Source organism: Lonchura striata, chromosome 1 (genome assembly GCF_046129695.1).
Source record: "Lonchura striata isolate bLonStr1 chromosome 1, bLonStr1.mat, whole genome shotgun sequence".
NCBI classification, from domain to species: Eukaryota; Metazoa; Chordata; class Aves; order Passeriformes; family Estrildidae; genus Lonchura; species Lonchura striata.
The window spans coordinates 42293315-42312002 of record NC_134603.1 but is presented as its reverse complement, the minus strand read 5'-3'; the positions used below and the strand labels follow the sequence as shown (position 1 = coordinate 42312002).

General features: G+C 37.7%; 1 protein-coding gene across 1 annotated transcript in view; it reads left to right on the top strand.

Annotated features, from left to right (window-relative positions):
* SPIDR (scaffold protein involved in DNA repair) overlaps positions 1 to 18688 on the top strand; it is a 193701-nt gene that overhangs the window by 159244 nt on the left and 15769 nt on the right. The window contains exons 11-12 of the mRNA XM_031504029.2: positions 7634 to 7792; positions 16640 to 16727. Of these exons, the coding sequence (XP_031359889.2) occupies positions 7634 to 7792; positions 16640 to 16727 (247 nt within the window). The remainder of the gene's footprint in view (positions 1 to 7633; positions 7793 to 16639; positions 16728 to 18688) is intronic.

Sequence of the window (18688 nt, the reverse complement as noted above, 5' to 3'; positions counted from 1 at the left end):
GCTGTGTTCTTGCTTCATTCCAGATGCTGTAAAGCCCTCACTGTGGGCTCTGCAGGGCAAGTGGAGAGTTCTCCGAGTCTCATAGTGTGAAAGAAGTGAGTTGATACTGCAAGCAAACCCTTCCTCTCTAGGTATACACATACATATATATAGCCTCCTCCCCTAACTCAAATGGCATCTAGAACACATAATAGGCTTTGTGGACCAGCCCTCCCAGATACAATCATGTTATTCAGCTATTGCTTTCAGATCACCCTTTGAAGACAGGACTTTTATTCTGACTTTTACGTATAAGGAACTGAGGCGTGGAGGAAACATAGCCAAGCAAAGATGATGTGAAACACTGCCAGAACCAGCAACGGAATGCTGATTTTCTTGGAAAGGAGGGTGCTGAGCACCTTGCAAGAAAAGATCTTTTTGGCAGCACCCCACCAACTATTGGAATTCTTGGATGCCAAAACAATAATTACAAAGTCTTGAGATTAAAAAAATAAACAAAGAACCCCTCCTCAGATTCACAGATAAGTACTTGAAATGACTGGGTGGTAATTACTTGTTATATTTGGAACATAATCTTTCTATTGGACATCATCCATAAGAAAGATTTGCAGTTTTCAACTGAGCCTGTGAGTTTTTTAAATCTACATTTTTACTCTTGATTAGTAAATTGTGACATGCAGGAAAATAATATTCTCTCTGAATTGTATACTGAAATAACCAAGGGGCTGTGATGGGATTCCATGCTGAAGTAATGGTACACTGAAGAACCTGAGGAGGGTGTGCATCATTATTTTTCTTACCAACTACAATTAACAGCACAGTGGGTGAAACACAGTGGGGTGACCTGATGTGCTTGCTTTTTTGTTACCATTCAAAATTAGTTTTATTTGCATAACAAGCTGTATGGAATGGATCTTAGCAGAAGGACTGTAAATTATGTCCATGAGACATTGAGATGCTGGGGGGTCTAGAGGGAGGAAGGCCTTACTGCTCCATTCTGGCTTAGCCTTTATACAAACTTCGAGGCAATACTTGAGAAGTTATTTTTCCTTAACTCTCTAGGTCTTCCAAACCAGCTATCACTATAAAAATTTACTTACATGGCATCATTACTTTGGATCTAAACTATTAATGTAGAACAACTTTAGTATTCATTTTTGAATCTGACATAAGCAAAGCTATCTATGATACTGAAAATATTTTTCAAATGCAACTCTGTAACTCTTTGAAATTACAGCTTAGGCTCTATATCGTGTTTGAATGAATGTCAGGAATGTGTTTTTATGGTTTTAAATGTTTTGTTTACTTTTGAGAGAAATTCCATGTACAAATAAAACACACACATCAGCAGTTTCATTCAAAAGTGCACTTAGAGACAGTGTCAGATGGAGAGTTTAAAAAGTTCACATGGTGTCACGTGAAAACTTCGTATAAGAAATGGTTTCTGCAGAAAAAAATTGTCACATGTGAAGCTGTATTTGTCATGGCAGGCACAAAAAGCTGGCTTTCATGCTACACCAATTCCTGACAAGTTGCATGTAGCTCCCACCAGGCAGGTGGTGTTCCATGTTTTGAGTGGGAACATTTGCAGTGCTGTGCAGCCCTGTTCTCTACGAGCACATTCTGCATTAAAAAGGTAGCTCTGCTGACACGCTTGGCTCATACAGGTCTCTTCCTACGCACAAAAGCTGTTTCCCACAGAAGTGCTGCTTCTTCAGGCCACAGGCAGAAAATAGTAGGTGGAAGGATTAACATGAATGAAGAAATGGAAAAAGCAATCAGCAGTCAGGGAATCAGGAAAGACCATGTGGAAGTGGAATTTGATTTTCCAGTTTTGTTGAACTATGTGATGATTCAAGGAAGTGAATAAAAATAAGCAACAGTTAATCTTACAACTTATATTCTCACTCCATTTTTTAACATATGTATAAAAATTGTAATGAAAAGCAAGAAAAATCCAAAGTGGAGGACTTGGTGTAGTTAATGTAGTGAGTATTTGCAAGTGTGTTATAGAAATCCTCTGTTAGGAGGTGTCTGCAAAAATAAGTTTCCTTTCCTGAGACCAGAGAGGCCTCTGCAAAATATTTTCTATTTGAGATGCTGAGATAAGACTAGGTAATTTCCCTGGTGATACTCCAATCACATGTGCGGTTTCCACCAACACTTCTGCCAGGTCCAGCACTCCAGAACTGCCTTTTTCTTTCTTTCTTTCCTTCTGGGCCCTTCCATAGTTGCCAAATAAAAACATACATGATCATAAACTGTACATTTCAGTAGTTTTAATCCTCCAGTTTTCAAAGCAAAGTATTGCTAACTTGTTCATGTCCATGCTTCAAACCATAGCATTAGGCTGAATGCTAGAATGTCTGTACTTGGACTGGGATTCTTCCAGCTTGACATCCCCCTTTTAAACTGGAAATGATGGTGCTTGTGTTTTCCTCTGTAACTTTGTATCTCTGCAACTTTTGCAGAGAAAGAGATAGTCACCTTCATCTTTAATCTGTATTTGTAGCATTCAATCCATAGTTGTGTTCTGTAGAGCTTCACTCACTTTTTATTAACAGTCAATGGTATGGATGTTAAGCAGAAAATTCTAAATATTTTGTCTCTCCAAAGAAGGCTGCAGTAGGTACATTTTTTTCAAAAGGGAGCATGAAGGGAGTTGTTATATGCTTTTAATAGAGAAATCCTAGTGTTAAATTAGTGTTAAATTATATAATATATATAATTGTATTAAATTAAATTGAAGTAATGTAATATATATATATATATATATGTATAAAATTGTGTTAAATTGAGAAATGCTAGTGCTAAAATGGGGAAGATGGACAGTTGTCCCTGTGCTCCAAGTTTGATTTTTCAGTTGGGTATGGTGAATGCAAGGAGTTCATAAGGTAGGGATAAATTAAAGCCAGGTAGGGTGGTGTCCTGCAGGTTACAATTTGAATCTGAGCCATATTAGCAGGATTTAATCAGCTCCACCTTGAGACTTGACCAGACAAGTTGCTGGATTGGAGTTGTGTAGGTAGTGTTGTGCCTCTGGTGATGAAGGGAGAGGGGTTTTGTTTGTGTGTGTTTATGTACTGTGCTTTATGCCTCTGCTAGGACCGCACCTCACAGAGATAAGAAGTCCTTCTGACAAACAAAGCAGCAGCAGCTGTCTCATGGATGGTTAAGATAAAGAATGAGCAAGTATCAGACCTAATACAAGTCAATTTGTTTTCAGGCATTTTCCCAGTCCCCCCTTTCACTCCCTTCCAAAGAAAGAACAGCTAAGGGGGTCTGTGCAGAGTGCTGCGAAGGTGGTGGTGTTTGCCTGGCTGTCCTGCTCCTCATGCTGTACTGCTCAGCTCAGCTGTCATGGAGAAGAGCTGCCCTGGGCCACACAATTGTCCTCCTTCCCAAGGCTAAAACAATTACTTGTTGGTTAAGATCTGCTCATGACAAATTTCTGCTGTTTGTTTTCCTGAGACTCAGTAAAGGCAATGTCTGTGTAATCAGTCCACTCTGGCCTCCCTGTGCTCTCATCTCCTCTCCTTTCCAGGCAGATCTTCCTTTCCTTATTCTTTTCCCCCAGCTGCTGAGGAGGATGGAGTTGGAGAAGGAAGGAGAATGGAGAAGGTTTTCATCGCCCTTACCTCTCCAGGAAGTCAGCTGCTTGATAGGAGCAGTATAGAGAGAGATTTTTCATGCATAAAAACATATTAGTAAAAGGAGGGCTTACCCTTTACCCATGAAGAGTGACTAACTGGGAGAAGGGCATGGCATTAATCCTGTAATCCTCTTCAGATTTCTACTGGGAGACATTTTGTCCTAAAGATCAACACAGTCATAGAAATAATGCAGAGCAATCAGTCTCATCTTCCTCCAGCCCCCATCCTTGCTTCTGGCTATTAGCAAATTAACAAAATCTTCCCAAGCTTTTGCATGAGACTTACTGTGTCATTACATTAAAAAAAAAAAAAAAAAGCTAAACTCTGCCTTACTTCTTATCATTCCCTATCTTCTCCCCCTTTGCTATTACCAATGTGTCATACTTCACCTTTTCCTTAGTCTGCATCTCCTACATTTGTTCCTTTACTGCCTTTCCTGCTACCCCTCTCTCCAGGAGTAAGTTCTCTCCTATTTTACATGAGACATTTCAGTTTCCAAACCCTTATTTTAAGTTAAGGGTCTTACACAGGGTTACATCCTGTTGTCCCAAAAATAAAGATAGCACCTATTTCCTCCTTGCATAAGCACCACTGATTAAATTGGAGATGTTGCCTGTCTTTTTTAACATTTCAGTACTATTCATGCTGAGAAGGCATTGGTAAAGGTATGCTTAACCTTATTAACTGATACAAATCTAAATTTTATGAAAAAAGGTATTTCCTAGTGCACAAAACATAAATGCTGAATTCCTGGGGAGCCTATACTCATTTTGCCTTTGCAGTTTGTCTCATAATTTTAATGTGAGTTTTCATTGTGGTAGTAAGGTTCTAAGCAGGAGAAAAAGTAATGGGACAAGCTGTTGTCTTTAATCACAGTTAGAATGCCTGCTAAAAATTAATTTGTGAGAACATTTGCTGTAACATGAGAACAACTCTGCAACATGAAAAAATAATCCAGATGCACTGTTCCTGTAATAAAGTGAAATCAAGGGAAAAAAGAGTACTGGTAAAGAAGTTAAGGTCATTTATCAATAGGCTCTGAATGCAGCTGAACTACTGTCAGTGATGCTGACAGCATGTACAAAATCCAAAAGAACAGAACCAGTTCAAAAGAACAGGAGGGTAGTTCTCCAAGTGCAGTGCTAAGTCTGTTGTGGGATACTTCTGATTTCATGGTAGTCGTTAAATGGGAAAATCAGTTGTCCCTCAAACACCTATAGCATTTCAAGGTTTTGCCGTCATTCACTGATACTGTTTTAAAGTCGTGGTGAAGCAGGGAGAATGTGTTCATGAACTTCTATTCATGGTATTGATCTGGGATATTGCTCTCTTAGTCTGCAATTGGGTGTCTGAAGGATTATTAATGAAATTCTGACTTCCAAGTGAGTGAATACAGACATTTCATTTAAAATACATGTTGCTGAGAAACTGTGACTACCTTCTGGATACTGTTATGAGCAAGTATAGTAAATAGAGCGTCTGCTCTTTTGTACAAACGTGACAGCGCAAAGGCATTTGGAATCTGCTGCTCTGTGTTCCTTCCTGATGCCAATATGTATTCCCAGTGTGTGTGAATGTATTCCTTGTGTGAATGGGAACATTACTGATAGAAGCCTCCAAAGCCTCCCTCCAGTTCTTCTCTGCATTGAGCATGGTCATAAGATGACCATTCTCCTATCATGTGGCCTGAGATCTCTGTATGTGCTGCATACAGTGGACAGCTGGAGTGGGAGCTTCAAGGAAAATACATCCTTGCCTTGGACACAGTACTTGGGAGCAGTACTCCATGCAAGTAGGAGTTTACTTTTACAGAGTTGATTTTCAAGAAACTCAGATTATGCTGCTGATGATGCTGATTTGGCTACAGTATTTTTTGTCCAGATCAGTTTCCTGTGCTAGCCATTTATGTGCCACCACAAAGGAATGGAAATCTGTGGCCAGGGATTCCCATGTCTGACAGAAACCATCTCTTTGCTTGACTTAAAAGGGCTTGGAAAATGCTCTTTTACTGACTGATGTCTTCAGCACCAACCAAGCTAGTTTTATTTGGGCAATTAACATGTCCCAGAGGACTTAATATGACCCTGGTGCCAGCTAGTCTGAGACTTACTTGTGTTCAGTTATGTCTCACTAAAGATATGAGAAAATCCAGTGATCAGTTAAGAGACTGCTGAACTGATCTCATCTGAGACACTAACTCAGTTGGCCCTTCTTGGTCCAAGATACAGAGGCCTAATTTTTCACAATTAACAGTCAACATTTTGTTAACATAGGCAAAACTGTTTGATTTGTTTTTCCAGTTCCCTTCTATTTGATTTTCAGAAATGGTCAGAGAATATGAACTCTGGTTCTTCAAACAATATCACAGGGAGTTTCAGTCAAATCAGTTAAAACTCAGGGGACTTCTTAAATTAATTCGAAGTCCTAACATGGAAAGCAGCAGGTAAACCTAGTTCTAGTTTGTTTTGGGTTTTTCCTGATGATGACTTGGTTTGTACAGGACCTTTGTAGCTAGAGGTATGGGGAAAATACAGGAATCTTTGTTTCTACCCAGTTCTATCCCTCCCTGCTCCTTACAACCAGCATTTGAAAAAAAATGAAGACTCTTAGCTGGTGCTTGCACAATTGCTGATGTCAGAAAGCCTTTGGGATTGTATCTTATATCAAATTCAGCCTTCTTGAGGGTCTAAGCCAAAGTTAGACACTTCGTAATAAACAAGGAAAGTGTGATTAGTCCTCTTCCATGTACCTACTTTTCAATGTGTAGAAAATACATTGATTTCTTCAGTGTAGGAGCTCATTTAGTTTGAAATGTATTTTATGAAGATATAATGTCTGCTGTTGAATGCTTTCAGGATTCATGTACATTATAAGATGTGTTCCAAAAGCAGTTTGAGTTGGCTTGCTGGGAACAATGGTGCCACTCTGGGGAGGGTGGTTTTGGCATGTACCTTTGAAATGAACAGAATTCTGCTGCCTGGTTCACACCTGACTTATTTGGAAAGTAAGATGTGTGTGCTACCCTCAAAGGTAATTTTTGTTTCCCTTTGAAAAATTTCCATGCTTAACTGTCTCTTTCTGAGGCAATTAAAACCAGTCTTGTAGACAGGGGCCTCCTTCCTCCAGCCCTGCATGATTCATGCTATCGTGGCTGCTAATCTCAGGTGCAGAATCTTGTGAAATGTACTTTTGACTATCTAAATGTATGACATCCAGTGATTTTGCCTTATCTGTTATGACAGTACTATCTTCTCAGAATGCCATCAAGTTGGTTAAGCAATACTTCCCAGCCCTACAGCCCCTACTTCCATAGATTTTAATCAAATTGTTTGTTTAGCAGGTTCTTTAATTATCTTCCTAAAATAGTTCCTCTGTGCTTCATACCCAACTCTGAATATACCAATCTCCAGTTCTATGTTGTTTTGTTTAGTTTTGTTCTTCTTTAAAAGAAAATTGATGTTTCACTGTTTTTTTGCATCCTGAAGACTCTTTTTTAAAAAAAGAGTGTGGGAAAATGTAATGCCTGGTTTCTTGGTGATTATTACTTGTGAAATATGTTGCTTTGCTTACTTCTAAGCAGAATTTGTATATTTATAAACACACACATATTTATGTTTCTATTGTTGTTCTGTCTTTATTGTAGAGTTCACCTCAAATAAGGCAAAAACTTAACTTTCTTCGGTTTTAAGTACACAAGCCACATAGTGCATAGCAGTTAATTAATCTAATCCCCAGTGCAAGCCTTGTACTCTTTGTTTCAGTCATGCTTCTCTACCTCATGGCCTTGTTATGTCCTGAATATGTGCATGAGAAAACCTTTAATGATGTTGGGTTTGTTTATTGATACATTACTTGATAGGAATTCTGCAGATGCTGCAGAGGATAAGCCCTGTCCTGAAGTTTGTAATATCATTTTCAGAACTTTGCTCACTGGTTTGTTATGAACAGATGCCAGTGAGTAATGGAGGAATGTTTTGCAGGCTATGCCTCCTTGTCCAGGATGCCTATGGCATGTTCAGTGAAGTGCAGCTGCAGTCCCTGAGTTCCACAGATGACATTGAGCAGTACTGCAGGAGATGGGAAGGAAAATCTTGCTGCTTAGCTGGAATGAAGATTTTGCAGAGAACTACAAGAGGAAGGTGAGAAAAATTAATGGAAGAACATATTGCTGTGGCAGGCAAAGATGGTCTGCCTTTTTATTTTTTTCTGTGACCAACATTCTTTGGAACAGATTGAACCTTGCTTTGTTCAATCAAATGTCTTCATTGCCACTTTTGAGGCATCCAGCTGTGCTTGAGCCAACTGTTCTCCAAAATGAGCATAAATAACATAATGCACAAATATACACTTAGCAGAGTAAGGAATTACTGTGTGCAATACTCCATAAAATATGAGTGTTTTCTTCCTGTTCAGTAGATTTAGAGACTTAAAAACATTAGTTCACCTCCCATTCACTGCAGAACTTTTTACTGCACTAAGTTTTTCTACAGTGCTGCCCAATATGGCATGAAGTTTCAAGCAGACTTTCCTTTAGTTTATTAGAACTTAATTCTGTTAAATCTATATGGTTTTAGAACTACAGTTTAAGTTTCTTAAAGCAAAAAAAAAAATCTTGCAAATCTTAAAGCCATTCATATTTTGGCATAAGTATGTCAATAGCTTTATAGAAAAATTCCCCCAGGTAAGTAACAAATTGACTTATGGTACATCTCAGGTTTTGTTTAATCTATGATTCCTCTTACGTTCTTCGAATAAAATATATTTAGTCACCAAAAAAAATTAAATAGATTGATTATTTTACAGAGTATCTTTTTAAGGAGAGTGATACAATGTTCTCATGGGGACCTATATAAATATAATTAGACTGGTTCAGTTCTCAACATAATTTATTCGTACAAGCATCCAATCTAGATAAGCCTTTGCTATTAGAATGGCTATGGTATTTGTGCTGACACTTTTTTTCCTGTTGAAAAATGCTGTTTCATCAAAACCAGAATGTTTCATGGAAACATTATCTATTTTGGAGACAGCTTTGTTGGGAAGATTTTTTTCAGGTCCAGAGGGAGTGAATATTCTTTCTCTTATTCTCATTTCATGAAAACTTTGAGAAGGTCTCATTTTTGTTTCATATTGGAACAAAAACAAATTTCAAAGCTTTGAAATGTTCAGCAAAATGGAATTGTTGTTTTCCAGCCAGCCCTATTCAGTATGTTTTTCTTTTTATGTACTTGCAGTGTTAATTTTCAGAGCCTTTGGATTTCAAGCCTACTTGCATTTTTATGGATCTTTAATAACAAACACGTCTTCTTATTTAATTATTTTGTTGGCTTTTTTTTTTCAAGTTACATTTTTTCCAAACAAATTAAATAATGGCTTTGGAATTCTGGATACAAATGAAGTTTTACAACTGGCTGCTGGTGCTTCCAGTACTCTGCCTAACTAATAAGAGACAGACTTTTTCTAATGTAAATTCTGTTTCAAAGCAGCAGTAACTTACTTCTGGCTATTCTGAGGACGCTCAGAAGACACACTGCTGAAAATGCTGGTGGCTCAGCTGGAGCTGTGCTGGTGGTAACCCTGCTAGGAAACATTAAAAGAAAAGGGTATAGTGTAGCTTCGGGGACAGTGCAGTGGTTAAAACGTGATTTCATTGTACAAGATGGGTGGGTGAGGGAATTGTTCAGGGATTTATTTTTTCTTAATTGTTTAAGCTTACATTCTGCTTTATAACTTTTTATTACTTTTAAGTGTTTGGGACGCATTCTAGGTGTGATGGAAACCACAGTAAAGCCATAGCTGAAATGAATACAAGGGAGTACTTACTCTCAGAGAGCATAATTAAGCTGTAGAGCTCATTGCCACTGGATAAATGGATTTCCAGAGCCATTTGTGTATCCAAGCACATGATGGGTTATGCCTGTGAGTGCCCAACCTTGGCTTGCAGCACATGAGTGAGTAAGAACTATGTGGTCTGCCCTGCAAGAAAGACTGCTGCCTATTTTTTTTTTTTTAAGAACACCAATTACTTTTTGGAAGGAGATTGCTTTGAAACTGTTTGTTTCCTGGAGTCTGAGAGTGGCTTTTAAAGTGAATAAAAGGGAAGAAAATGTAGGAAATACAAGGGGAAAGTAATGACATTTTTTGTGTGTGCCTTTGAAGCACATGATCTGGAGAAAGCCAGGAACGTCTAATAAGATCCCATATGTTCATGTTGTCCCACAGTCACATGGATTGTAATCAGAGACAGAGTGCTTCCTTAGTCCCTCTGAGAGGCAGAGAAGATTTTCTAATAGATATAAGAGCTTCTCAAGAGTTTTGCATCAATGAACCACTGTTATTGTTCAAAAAAATTTCCAGGCCCTCATCCATCCTCACAATCAAATATTTAATTTAAATTACTATTTGACAGCATTCCACTAAATGCAATTTTAAAATCACTATTGTAAGCTGAAGTTTCATTTCAAGGGCTAAAAGCCTATAAGTCTTCAATAAAGGGTATTTTACACCCAGGGGAAAACCCAGCTGAACACGTTACTTGATCTTTGGAATGGACCTGTGCTGTTAAGGAGTGCTAGAGAAACTAAACACATTTCTTCTCTGATAAGAAAACACTTGTGTTCCAAGAGAAAAGTGGGATAAGAACTTAGACAACCATATCCTGTCTTGACAGAGATCAGCTTTGTGAAAAATTGGAATGATAGTAACCTTACATTGAGAGAAACACTTTTAATGTTGAATATTGGTTTACAATATGCTTTGACAAGTAGTAGGGTCTCATATAGGTCGTTTGAAGCTCTTTCACGGATTTAGGTGCTTTTCAGAGCCAGACTCATATCCCACATAAAGCATACTCCCCTAAACCATCCCTGCAAGAAATCCTTCCCTTTGCAGTCCAGTAAAAGAAGTGGTGTTTCCCTTTGCAGTCCAGTTTCTGGCAATCCTGTAAAACAGAGGGATATGGCTGAGTCAAGGCAGAGTTGTTTGTTCAGTGCCTGATTTCCAGCAGTTCTTCTACTCTGTTTGTGAGGCTGTTGGGTAAAGTGGGAAGCAGTAGTGTGCCAACTGACTGAACTCGTGTGGTTCAGTATCTGCTTCCTGACAGCTTTTCTCTTCACCCTCTCATCCATACTTGTCACCTAGCCTTTCCTACAACTATTCCTTGTACTGCATGCTTATATGTCAGCAAAAAAGAAGAAGAAGAAAAAAGTACAGTGGTTTAAAGGGAGAAGACTGAAAAATATTCATTGAAAGGCTGCTGGTGCTGTTGTTTCCTTAGAGGCTCATGTTCTCACCCTCCCACTGCCTCATGTGTCAGTCTTAAATTCAGTCCCTTGAGGAAGAGGAAGTGAGATTTTGGGGGTGTGCTGCTAGAGGCAGGAATGCTGGTTAAGAATCCATATGCAGCATAAGCAAGCCTCCTGTTTTAATAGGTCCCAGGCATGTTTCAGGTATGTCAGGTATAACCAGGAACTAAATGAATGCAATGAGATGCAGGGGCTGAGCACTCACTAAAATGCCTCAGGAGTAAATAACCTATAAATTGTCATAGTTCCTGCTTTCTACTGGAAATTATTTCAGTGATCTGAGATAATCTTTGGAGTTAGAGACCTGTCTTTATCGACAAAAAAAAAAAAAACAACGATTTTTTTAACCCTACCTGGAGTTCCACACAGAGTAATAATTTGGATTTTGACAATTTGGGTCTTTTAATCTGATTTTCCTACCACTGAGTTGTTTCACTGCTGAGTAAATACTTCTCTTTAGAGTTAGAAATATGAAAGATTACTGCAATTTAAAAATGGAGAGAGGAGGAAGAACACAGGCTGTCAGTACAAATTTTGTCCATAAATTGAAAAAATTGTTAATAATCTTCAAAAGAAGAGGCAACTGCTGCATGTAGAATGCTAAAATCTACACTTGTGTTGGATAGCCCAAAACACTTTGAAGGATACATCAACTCATAAGCTTTAACTTTAGAGCCAACATTTAATTTCTGGCAGGCTGTATTATCTGTTGCATTTTCCTCTACAGTAAACAGCCTCTGAAAATTGAGTTCATCAACCAGTGTTATATTTTTCTCAGAAATTTCTGCATTTTCAAATAAAATTGGCTTCTGTTGTTCGTAATTTTAAACTTTCAAAAGTTAGGCATTGAAATGTGAAATCTCCCTGTATGTTTGTAATGGTCACTATTGTGCTTGAGGGTTTTCATTATTTTCTATTCTTTTTCCTTCTTATTTCAGTCACATACTTCTCTGGCCTCAATTTCTGTCATCTTTTCCCCTTTACTCTTCACTATATACTTTCTCTTCATTTTGTTTTGCCCTCAGAAGAGAGGACCATTCCTAACTGCTGCACAGTAAGTGTTTCAACTGCTAGACATTGACAGGAAATGTAATAGTATGAACTCTCCGCAGAGCAAGGAGGTCATAACTTCCTTCCTTTGGTTTTCCCTCCTCCATAAAGACTGCCATCTACAAGATCCACCCACATCTCTGGGTTTTGAGATCCTGAAACATTTCAGTAATTTCTGTGGTTAAAAGTTGAGTTTCATTTAAAGCATAATTTCAATAATCACATCGAAGTTTTGACTATATGCATTATTTTAATATTAATTTCTATAGATACTTTTGTATCAGAAATTAAGTTTTTTATTTCCTGAATTTTCTATTCTTTAATAAACATGGATTGCGCTTGTATCTTAATGCTTGTGTGATTAATCTATTCAGTTGTCAGCACTGGAGAATAAAATAGGCATATCCATATTGAATCAAAAGTACTTTTGTGTTATAATTTCGGTGGTTTAATGTAGTATATGTAATTTCTAATACACTATGGAAAATTGAATTACTAAAGTATGTAAATCATTCAACTAAATAATTCCATATATCTAAACAAAATCTGGGTTAAAAAAAAAAGAGGTCAGCAGCCCTTCCTCCCTTCTTCTATTTTGACAAAGATGCTGGTTTAGTAGGCTCAGATTTTTACTTTGTGATTTTGTTGCTTGTATTACTCAAGACTAAGAAAATGTGATGTTGCATAGTTTGTGCACTGCAAGATCTTAGTAGGTCAGTTAGAGGGAGAGAGAGCCTACAGTGTCAGCTTTGTGTTTGGATTGCTTGTCCCTTGACAGTTGAAACTTATGCAGTCTAGGTGATTATAAAGGAATTTCTTCGTTTTACACAGAGGGCTAGAAATTGCCTTATTTTTGAGTTCTTAATAATTGAGACTGATGCTGCCAAAGAAAACTGTTTTGGTTTAGACAAAAAGTTTAAGAAGTAGGAGAGGAGGAAGCAGAGAAGTTCCAAGTCCTGAGTCGTCAGAGCAAAGCTGTGGAAGATGTTGGAAGAGAATCCTAGCATCTTTCTGTTCCTTGCTATAAACCTTACATAGTGCTCCTTTTTCCTTGCTTATGTTCCTTATTTTCTCTGTTATTTCTCTGTTATTTCTCCCTCTTGTATTTTTCCTTAAGCCTGTTATAATTATTAAAGTTGAAAAATCCCCCAAGCTGTAAGCTATATGTTAAAAGTTGTATCAGACATGGCACACACAAAGATCTTGGACCAGAACTGTGGACCAGCTGAAACTTTGTGCTTTTGAAAGAAATAAACAAAATCTTCTTATTAGGTTATGAAATAAGTTGCCAGGTCAGAATCAGCAGAATGCAGATTTGAAAAATAAGAGTTGTTTGACTTTTGAAATACAGCTTGTAGTATGAAATAAATGGAATTTCCACAGGATAAGAGATGTTCTGATAGTGTAAGTACTGGTGTATCACTCATGCATTTACCATGTCTAACAGTATTATATCTTTAAAATTCTCTGCCTGATGTCTGGGTACACAGCAGGCAATTTGCCTTTATGGATACAGAGAAAAGACATACTGAAGTTTAGCAAAGAAAAGTTAAGAGAGATGCCTTTTGAGGACATTGGATAGTAAAAATAATTTAGGACACAAAAAAACCCAATTTTGCTTATTATATATATGTATACACACACATATATAGAAACTGTTTATATATATAAGCGAAGCTTGAAGATGTGGGTTTATAGAAGAAAGGCATACGTACCTGTCATTAAGTCCAAATTTCTGAAATCTTTACTGTAACACTCCATTGGAGTTACTGGTAGCTTTATTGTGTTGGTGTTAAACAGTGGAAATATACATATTTGGGATGGGGCAAAATTTGTTTTACCAAACACAGAGTTAAGTCTGTCATGGAAAGTAGAGAGTTGAGTCTTGTTTAGAATCTCGTAGATGATTTTTGTCCTTCTCTTGCTATAGATGCAGTCTTTTTTTCCAAAGTCATAGAGTACTATAATAGAGCCCTAGTCTCTGAAGTAAAAGCAAAGAAAAAAATATCAAAGTACTTTACATGTTCATTTTTCTTTTTGATCCTTGAGCCTGTTTCTTCTCACTTCTTATTCTGCTTTTCCTTTCTTAGAAGTCTGTCCCTTTGTGATACTTTTTTTCCCCAAAATAACTAGTAATTACAGTCACGGAGCAAAATTTTAAGGTTTTTATTTTGTCTTGTGTATCCAGAGAGGCTCCATATGCACATGGGAGCCAACCATGCCCCTTCACTGTAGCACAGAGCCAGCTGTTCATCTCTTGTCCTGACTGTATAGTTGAAGAAAGCTACACATATTGAATAAACTGCACCCATTGTTCAAATCAGATTGAACTGGAGCTTGAGTGTTACTTGGCCAGTGAAGGGAATTAATTTTATTCTTTCTGTGAGGATAATGATCTTTTGCAGAGGAGGACACAATGTCTTTGTCATTTCTCCACTGTCAGTGGCCCTACTTCATTCTCCCTTCTGCTAAGTTGAAGCCTGTAAGTGTAAAGAGGGAGTTGACTTTCTGGGAGATGTATCAGTGGGTGGAGCAACCAGGAATCTCCCCACCAGGGACACTGACTGATGGGGTTAGAGCTTCAGGAGAGAACATTCCACCTCACAGACAAGGATCACAGCAGGATGTGATTTGGAATTTGCTATCCTTTGGTTTGTCTCTGCCCTTGGCCTGACTGGTGTCAAAGAAATGATGGGGCCAAGATGTTCAGGAGGCTTACCCCACACAGCACTGATCTCTGCCTGCTTGCAAACAAATACTGTCATTTACTATTAATTCAGTGCTCCTAGTTCAAGCAGTAGATGGCCTTCTCCAAAAGGGCACAAAGAATAGAAGAAAATGTACCATATGTTTTAGATATTCTGACACAGGATAGCAAGTTAAGAGTGAGCTAAAGAAGAAAGGACAACTTCATGTCCTTTGTGAACACTTTAAAATGCAAATGAGGGATCAATCTGTGTGAAAATGTGAACATGCTAAAAACAACATGGTTTAATTGTTTTAAGTTGATGAATGTGCAATCTCCGTGCACAGTTTGTGGTACGTTCGTATCTGTGCTCCGACCTTGTGCTGTGGGTCGTGTGAGGAAGGCCATTCATGGAACTCCTGAGTTGTACAGGAGGCTCTGCTCTTGTTTTGTAGCTCTCCTTTTTCATCTCCCAGTTAGCAAGACCAGTCAGTTCCTCTGGGCATTGGCCTTCCTTGTGTCAGATTTCATTCTGTACAATACAAACCAGAAAATCTTGCCCCAGTCAAGGATTCAAGAAGTGGTCAGTTTGCTGTAAAGTATCTTTAATACCTAAGGAATATTGTTTTTGTGTGTTGCAATGGCATCACTGTTAAAAAATAAAAACAAACAAAACCCCAAACTAAAATAAAAAATAAACCTCCAAACACCAAAACTGTCCAGTTTCTCTCCTTTCACAGACTTGGGGATGATGTTTCGTTAGTCAGGAGATACATTTCTATAAAAAAGCAGTACTTTTGTGTCTCTAGTCTTTTCATTCATGTGGAGAACACAACTACAGGTAGCAACGTCTTTGTAGTCTGCCAGCTTGAATGTTGAGCCTCAAGTTGTATTCCCAAAGATTTCCTCTGAGATTTACAGCCATGAAACTCCTCAGAGCTGGTCATCACTATTAACACTGAATCACAGGCAGTGAATGCTGAGAAGCTCACAGTAGACACCCAAAATCTAAGGATCCAGAGAAGGAGTAGGAAAATGCAGAAATAAATAAGTTTAAGCAGAAGTCAGCTAAAAGCAGAACTTTAAAAGGAAAGTTTCCATGACCCCTTGAAGAGAAGCAGCATATTGCAATGCGCTTCAGCCCTGTAAAGAGGGTATGTGCTTTCCTTCTAAACAGTTGGGTTTAGAATCTAATATTACTTTTAGCAAGTTTTGGACTTCATTTTTTAGAATTGTTTCAGAAATAGTGGTTTGCTTAATTGGAGGAGCAGACAACTTGGAGGCAGTGTGGGGTTAAAATCCAGGTCTCTGTGCTTCAATTGCACAGAACAGAGAACTTGGGCAGGATAACTCAGAGCTTTAACTCAAAAATGTATGTCTCTTCAAGTTAGCTATCTGTTGCTATTTCCCCTCCCTTAGCTCCTGTTTGTCCACCAAAGATGTTCTATCAACTCACAAGGCAGCCACTGAACTGCTGCAAAGTACAGCTTGGTTTGCCAAAGAGTGGTCAACATCTTACCTTAATGTGATAGAGTGTTAATTTTATGTTTGTTTTTTTAAATCAAAAGTGTGAAAATCAAAAAGAGATTGTGCTTTTTATGTTTGTTTTTTAAATCAAAAGTGTGAAAATCAAAAAGAGATTGTTCTGATACCTGTGTCCTTCCCAAGCTACCATTTACCCCAGTTCCCCTGAATTCTATGGTGTAGCAAGCTGTTTGTGGCAAAGGATTAAACATGACTTACTTGTCACTGGTTGTGATCCCTTCCCTCCCTCTCCACCCAGCAGCAGAAGCCATAGAGATTTAACTAGACCAAATCAAAACCAGCTTCTAGAAAACAAATATGTTTTTAAATTGTTTTCATAATCATGCAATGGTTTAGATTACATTTCTTAATGAATCTTTTTATTATAATGTGTAAACCTGATTTTATTGGTCTCTTTGAAGGGCATTAGGACTGTTTAGCCTGATAGACAGTCTGTGGCCTCCAGTAGTGCCTGTAAAAGTTCCTGGACAAAGTCAAGACTCTGAAATGGTAAGTTTTGTTATTATGGACATGATTTTTTTTTCATTCACAGCTAGTATTTTTGGTGGTGGTATAATCATCTTTACTTTGGGAATTAAGACTTTCTCCCTCTTTTTAACTACCAAGTTTTGTTTTACTGATTCTGACAACCTCCCAGATTAACCTGAAGCCCTCTGGATTAGCAGCATCTTTCCAAAATGATGCAATTAGCTCCTTATTAATCCTCTAGAGCTAGAGTAAGATGTCCAGACAAATTCTTCCTCTCTTCTCCTTACAGGAGTAAAGAGATACTAGATATCATGGAGCTGAGAATCTATACACAAAGATGTTAACTCATTCTTTAAAAGCACTTTTCAGCCTTAGGTTTGAAAGCATTTCTGAAGATTAATTTCTGTGAAGACATAGTGACTCCTGGAATCAGGTCTCTTACTAGTTAGGATGTCTCTGACTAATACTTGTTTCATTGTTTCATGTGAGGTCAGAAGGATGAACATAAAAGCAATTACTAAAGATGAATGAATGTTTCTGTGATTTTTAGGGGATTGAAAAGCATAGAAATGGATTTAAAGTATGCTATATATTTGCAAAGCTGAAATCACATCTGTAATTTTACTTCAATTAGCTTTTGTCTTTGAAAAGGTGTTCTGTCACATCAAATCATTTTAGTAATACAAGACCATTTAAGAAGCTTCTGGATAGTCAAGAGCTTGGGCTTTCTTGGTGTTCTTATATAGGCTGTTCTTTGGGAAGAAGTTAGTGGTATTAAAAATCGGTTTTAGACCAAAGGCGTCAGTATGGGGGAAAAAAAAGAGAGAGCTGGAAATAAACAAGTTTCAAAACCAGGGAATATTGAAGATGAATATTACTACTTATTTCTAAAGTCCAGGAATCTTTCCTCTGCAATGTAACGTGTTCTTTGCATTGTCCAGGGGTACATACTGAAGAACAAAAAGATCAGTCCTCAGTCAAAAACAAAATCGATGCTGAAACAGAGTGAAATAGCACTGCTCCCTTTGACTCTCACTTTCATCAAAATATTTTGGAAGTCTCAGAGGGATGGATGGGTTTGTGCATTAAAATTATGTGGACAACAGAATGGGAATATCGATGGCTGAGGCAAAGCTCTTAAATGTCATTTAGTGTTATTATGACTGTTGCTATTTCTTCATTTTTTCTGTTTTATTAGCAATTTTTAAATGGAGGAAACTTGCCATAATTGTGTAATTTACACTTCTGCCATCGATTTTCAATAGAAAGTTATTCCACACAGAACTACAACTTGCATTCTGATGCTCCACGTTTTTGGCTGCGTGGAGTTCTTTCAATTGAGATACTTCTTTTCTTGATGCAAACAGTATAGTTTTATGCAGTTTTGTGGAAGCAGTTTTATGCATCAGTACATAAATAATATTTCCAGCATGATGATAATGTTGTCGGGAAGGGACCTGTGGAATGGATTTCTTTTGAACTGTATGTACATTCAAATACATTCTTTAATGCTGTCAGAGGCAAACAGAGTTTGGGTATCAGCTTCCTTTGCTTTTGTTTTTCTTTAGGCAGATTCTTTTTAATGGCTGGGAAACTGTCTTGAATATATTCATATTTCTTCTATTAAATTAAATGTTTTATTAACAACAAACATTGCTGAAAGAGTATTTTCCCATATTTGCAATAAAAATTATCTTCTAGCATTTTCTTTTCTGAGAAGTCTTTCCAGCTTGGGACCTCTCTAAGTGGTGATTGATAAAGTTGTTACGTCATGGTACTTTTTAAGGGGAAAAGAAAAATCTGGCATACCACAAAGAGAGCAGTTCTTGCAGCTCTTGCATTCCTGTTCTTCATTATCTCCTTGTGCTGTCCTGGATTTAATTTGGCAGCTTTAAATGTTCGGCAGCTGTTTACTATCACAAAAACCCACCCACATGCAAAAGTCCCCAAATCTCAAAAAAGCTGTGGATGTTAAAAAAAAA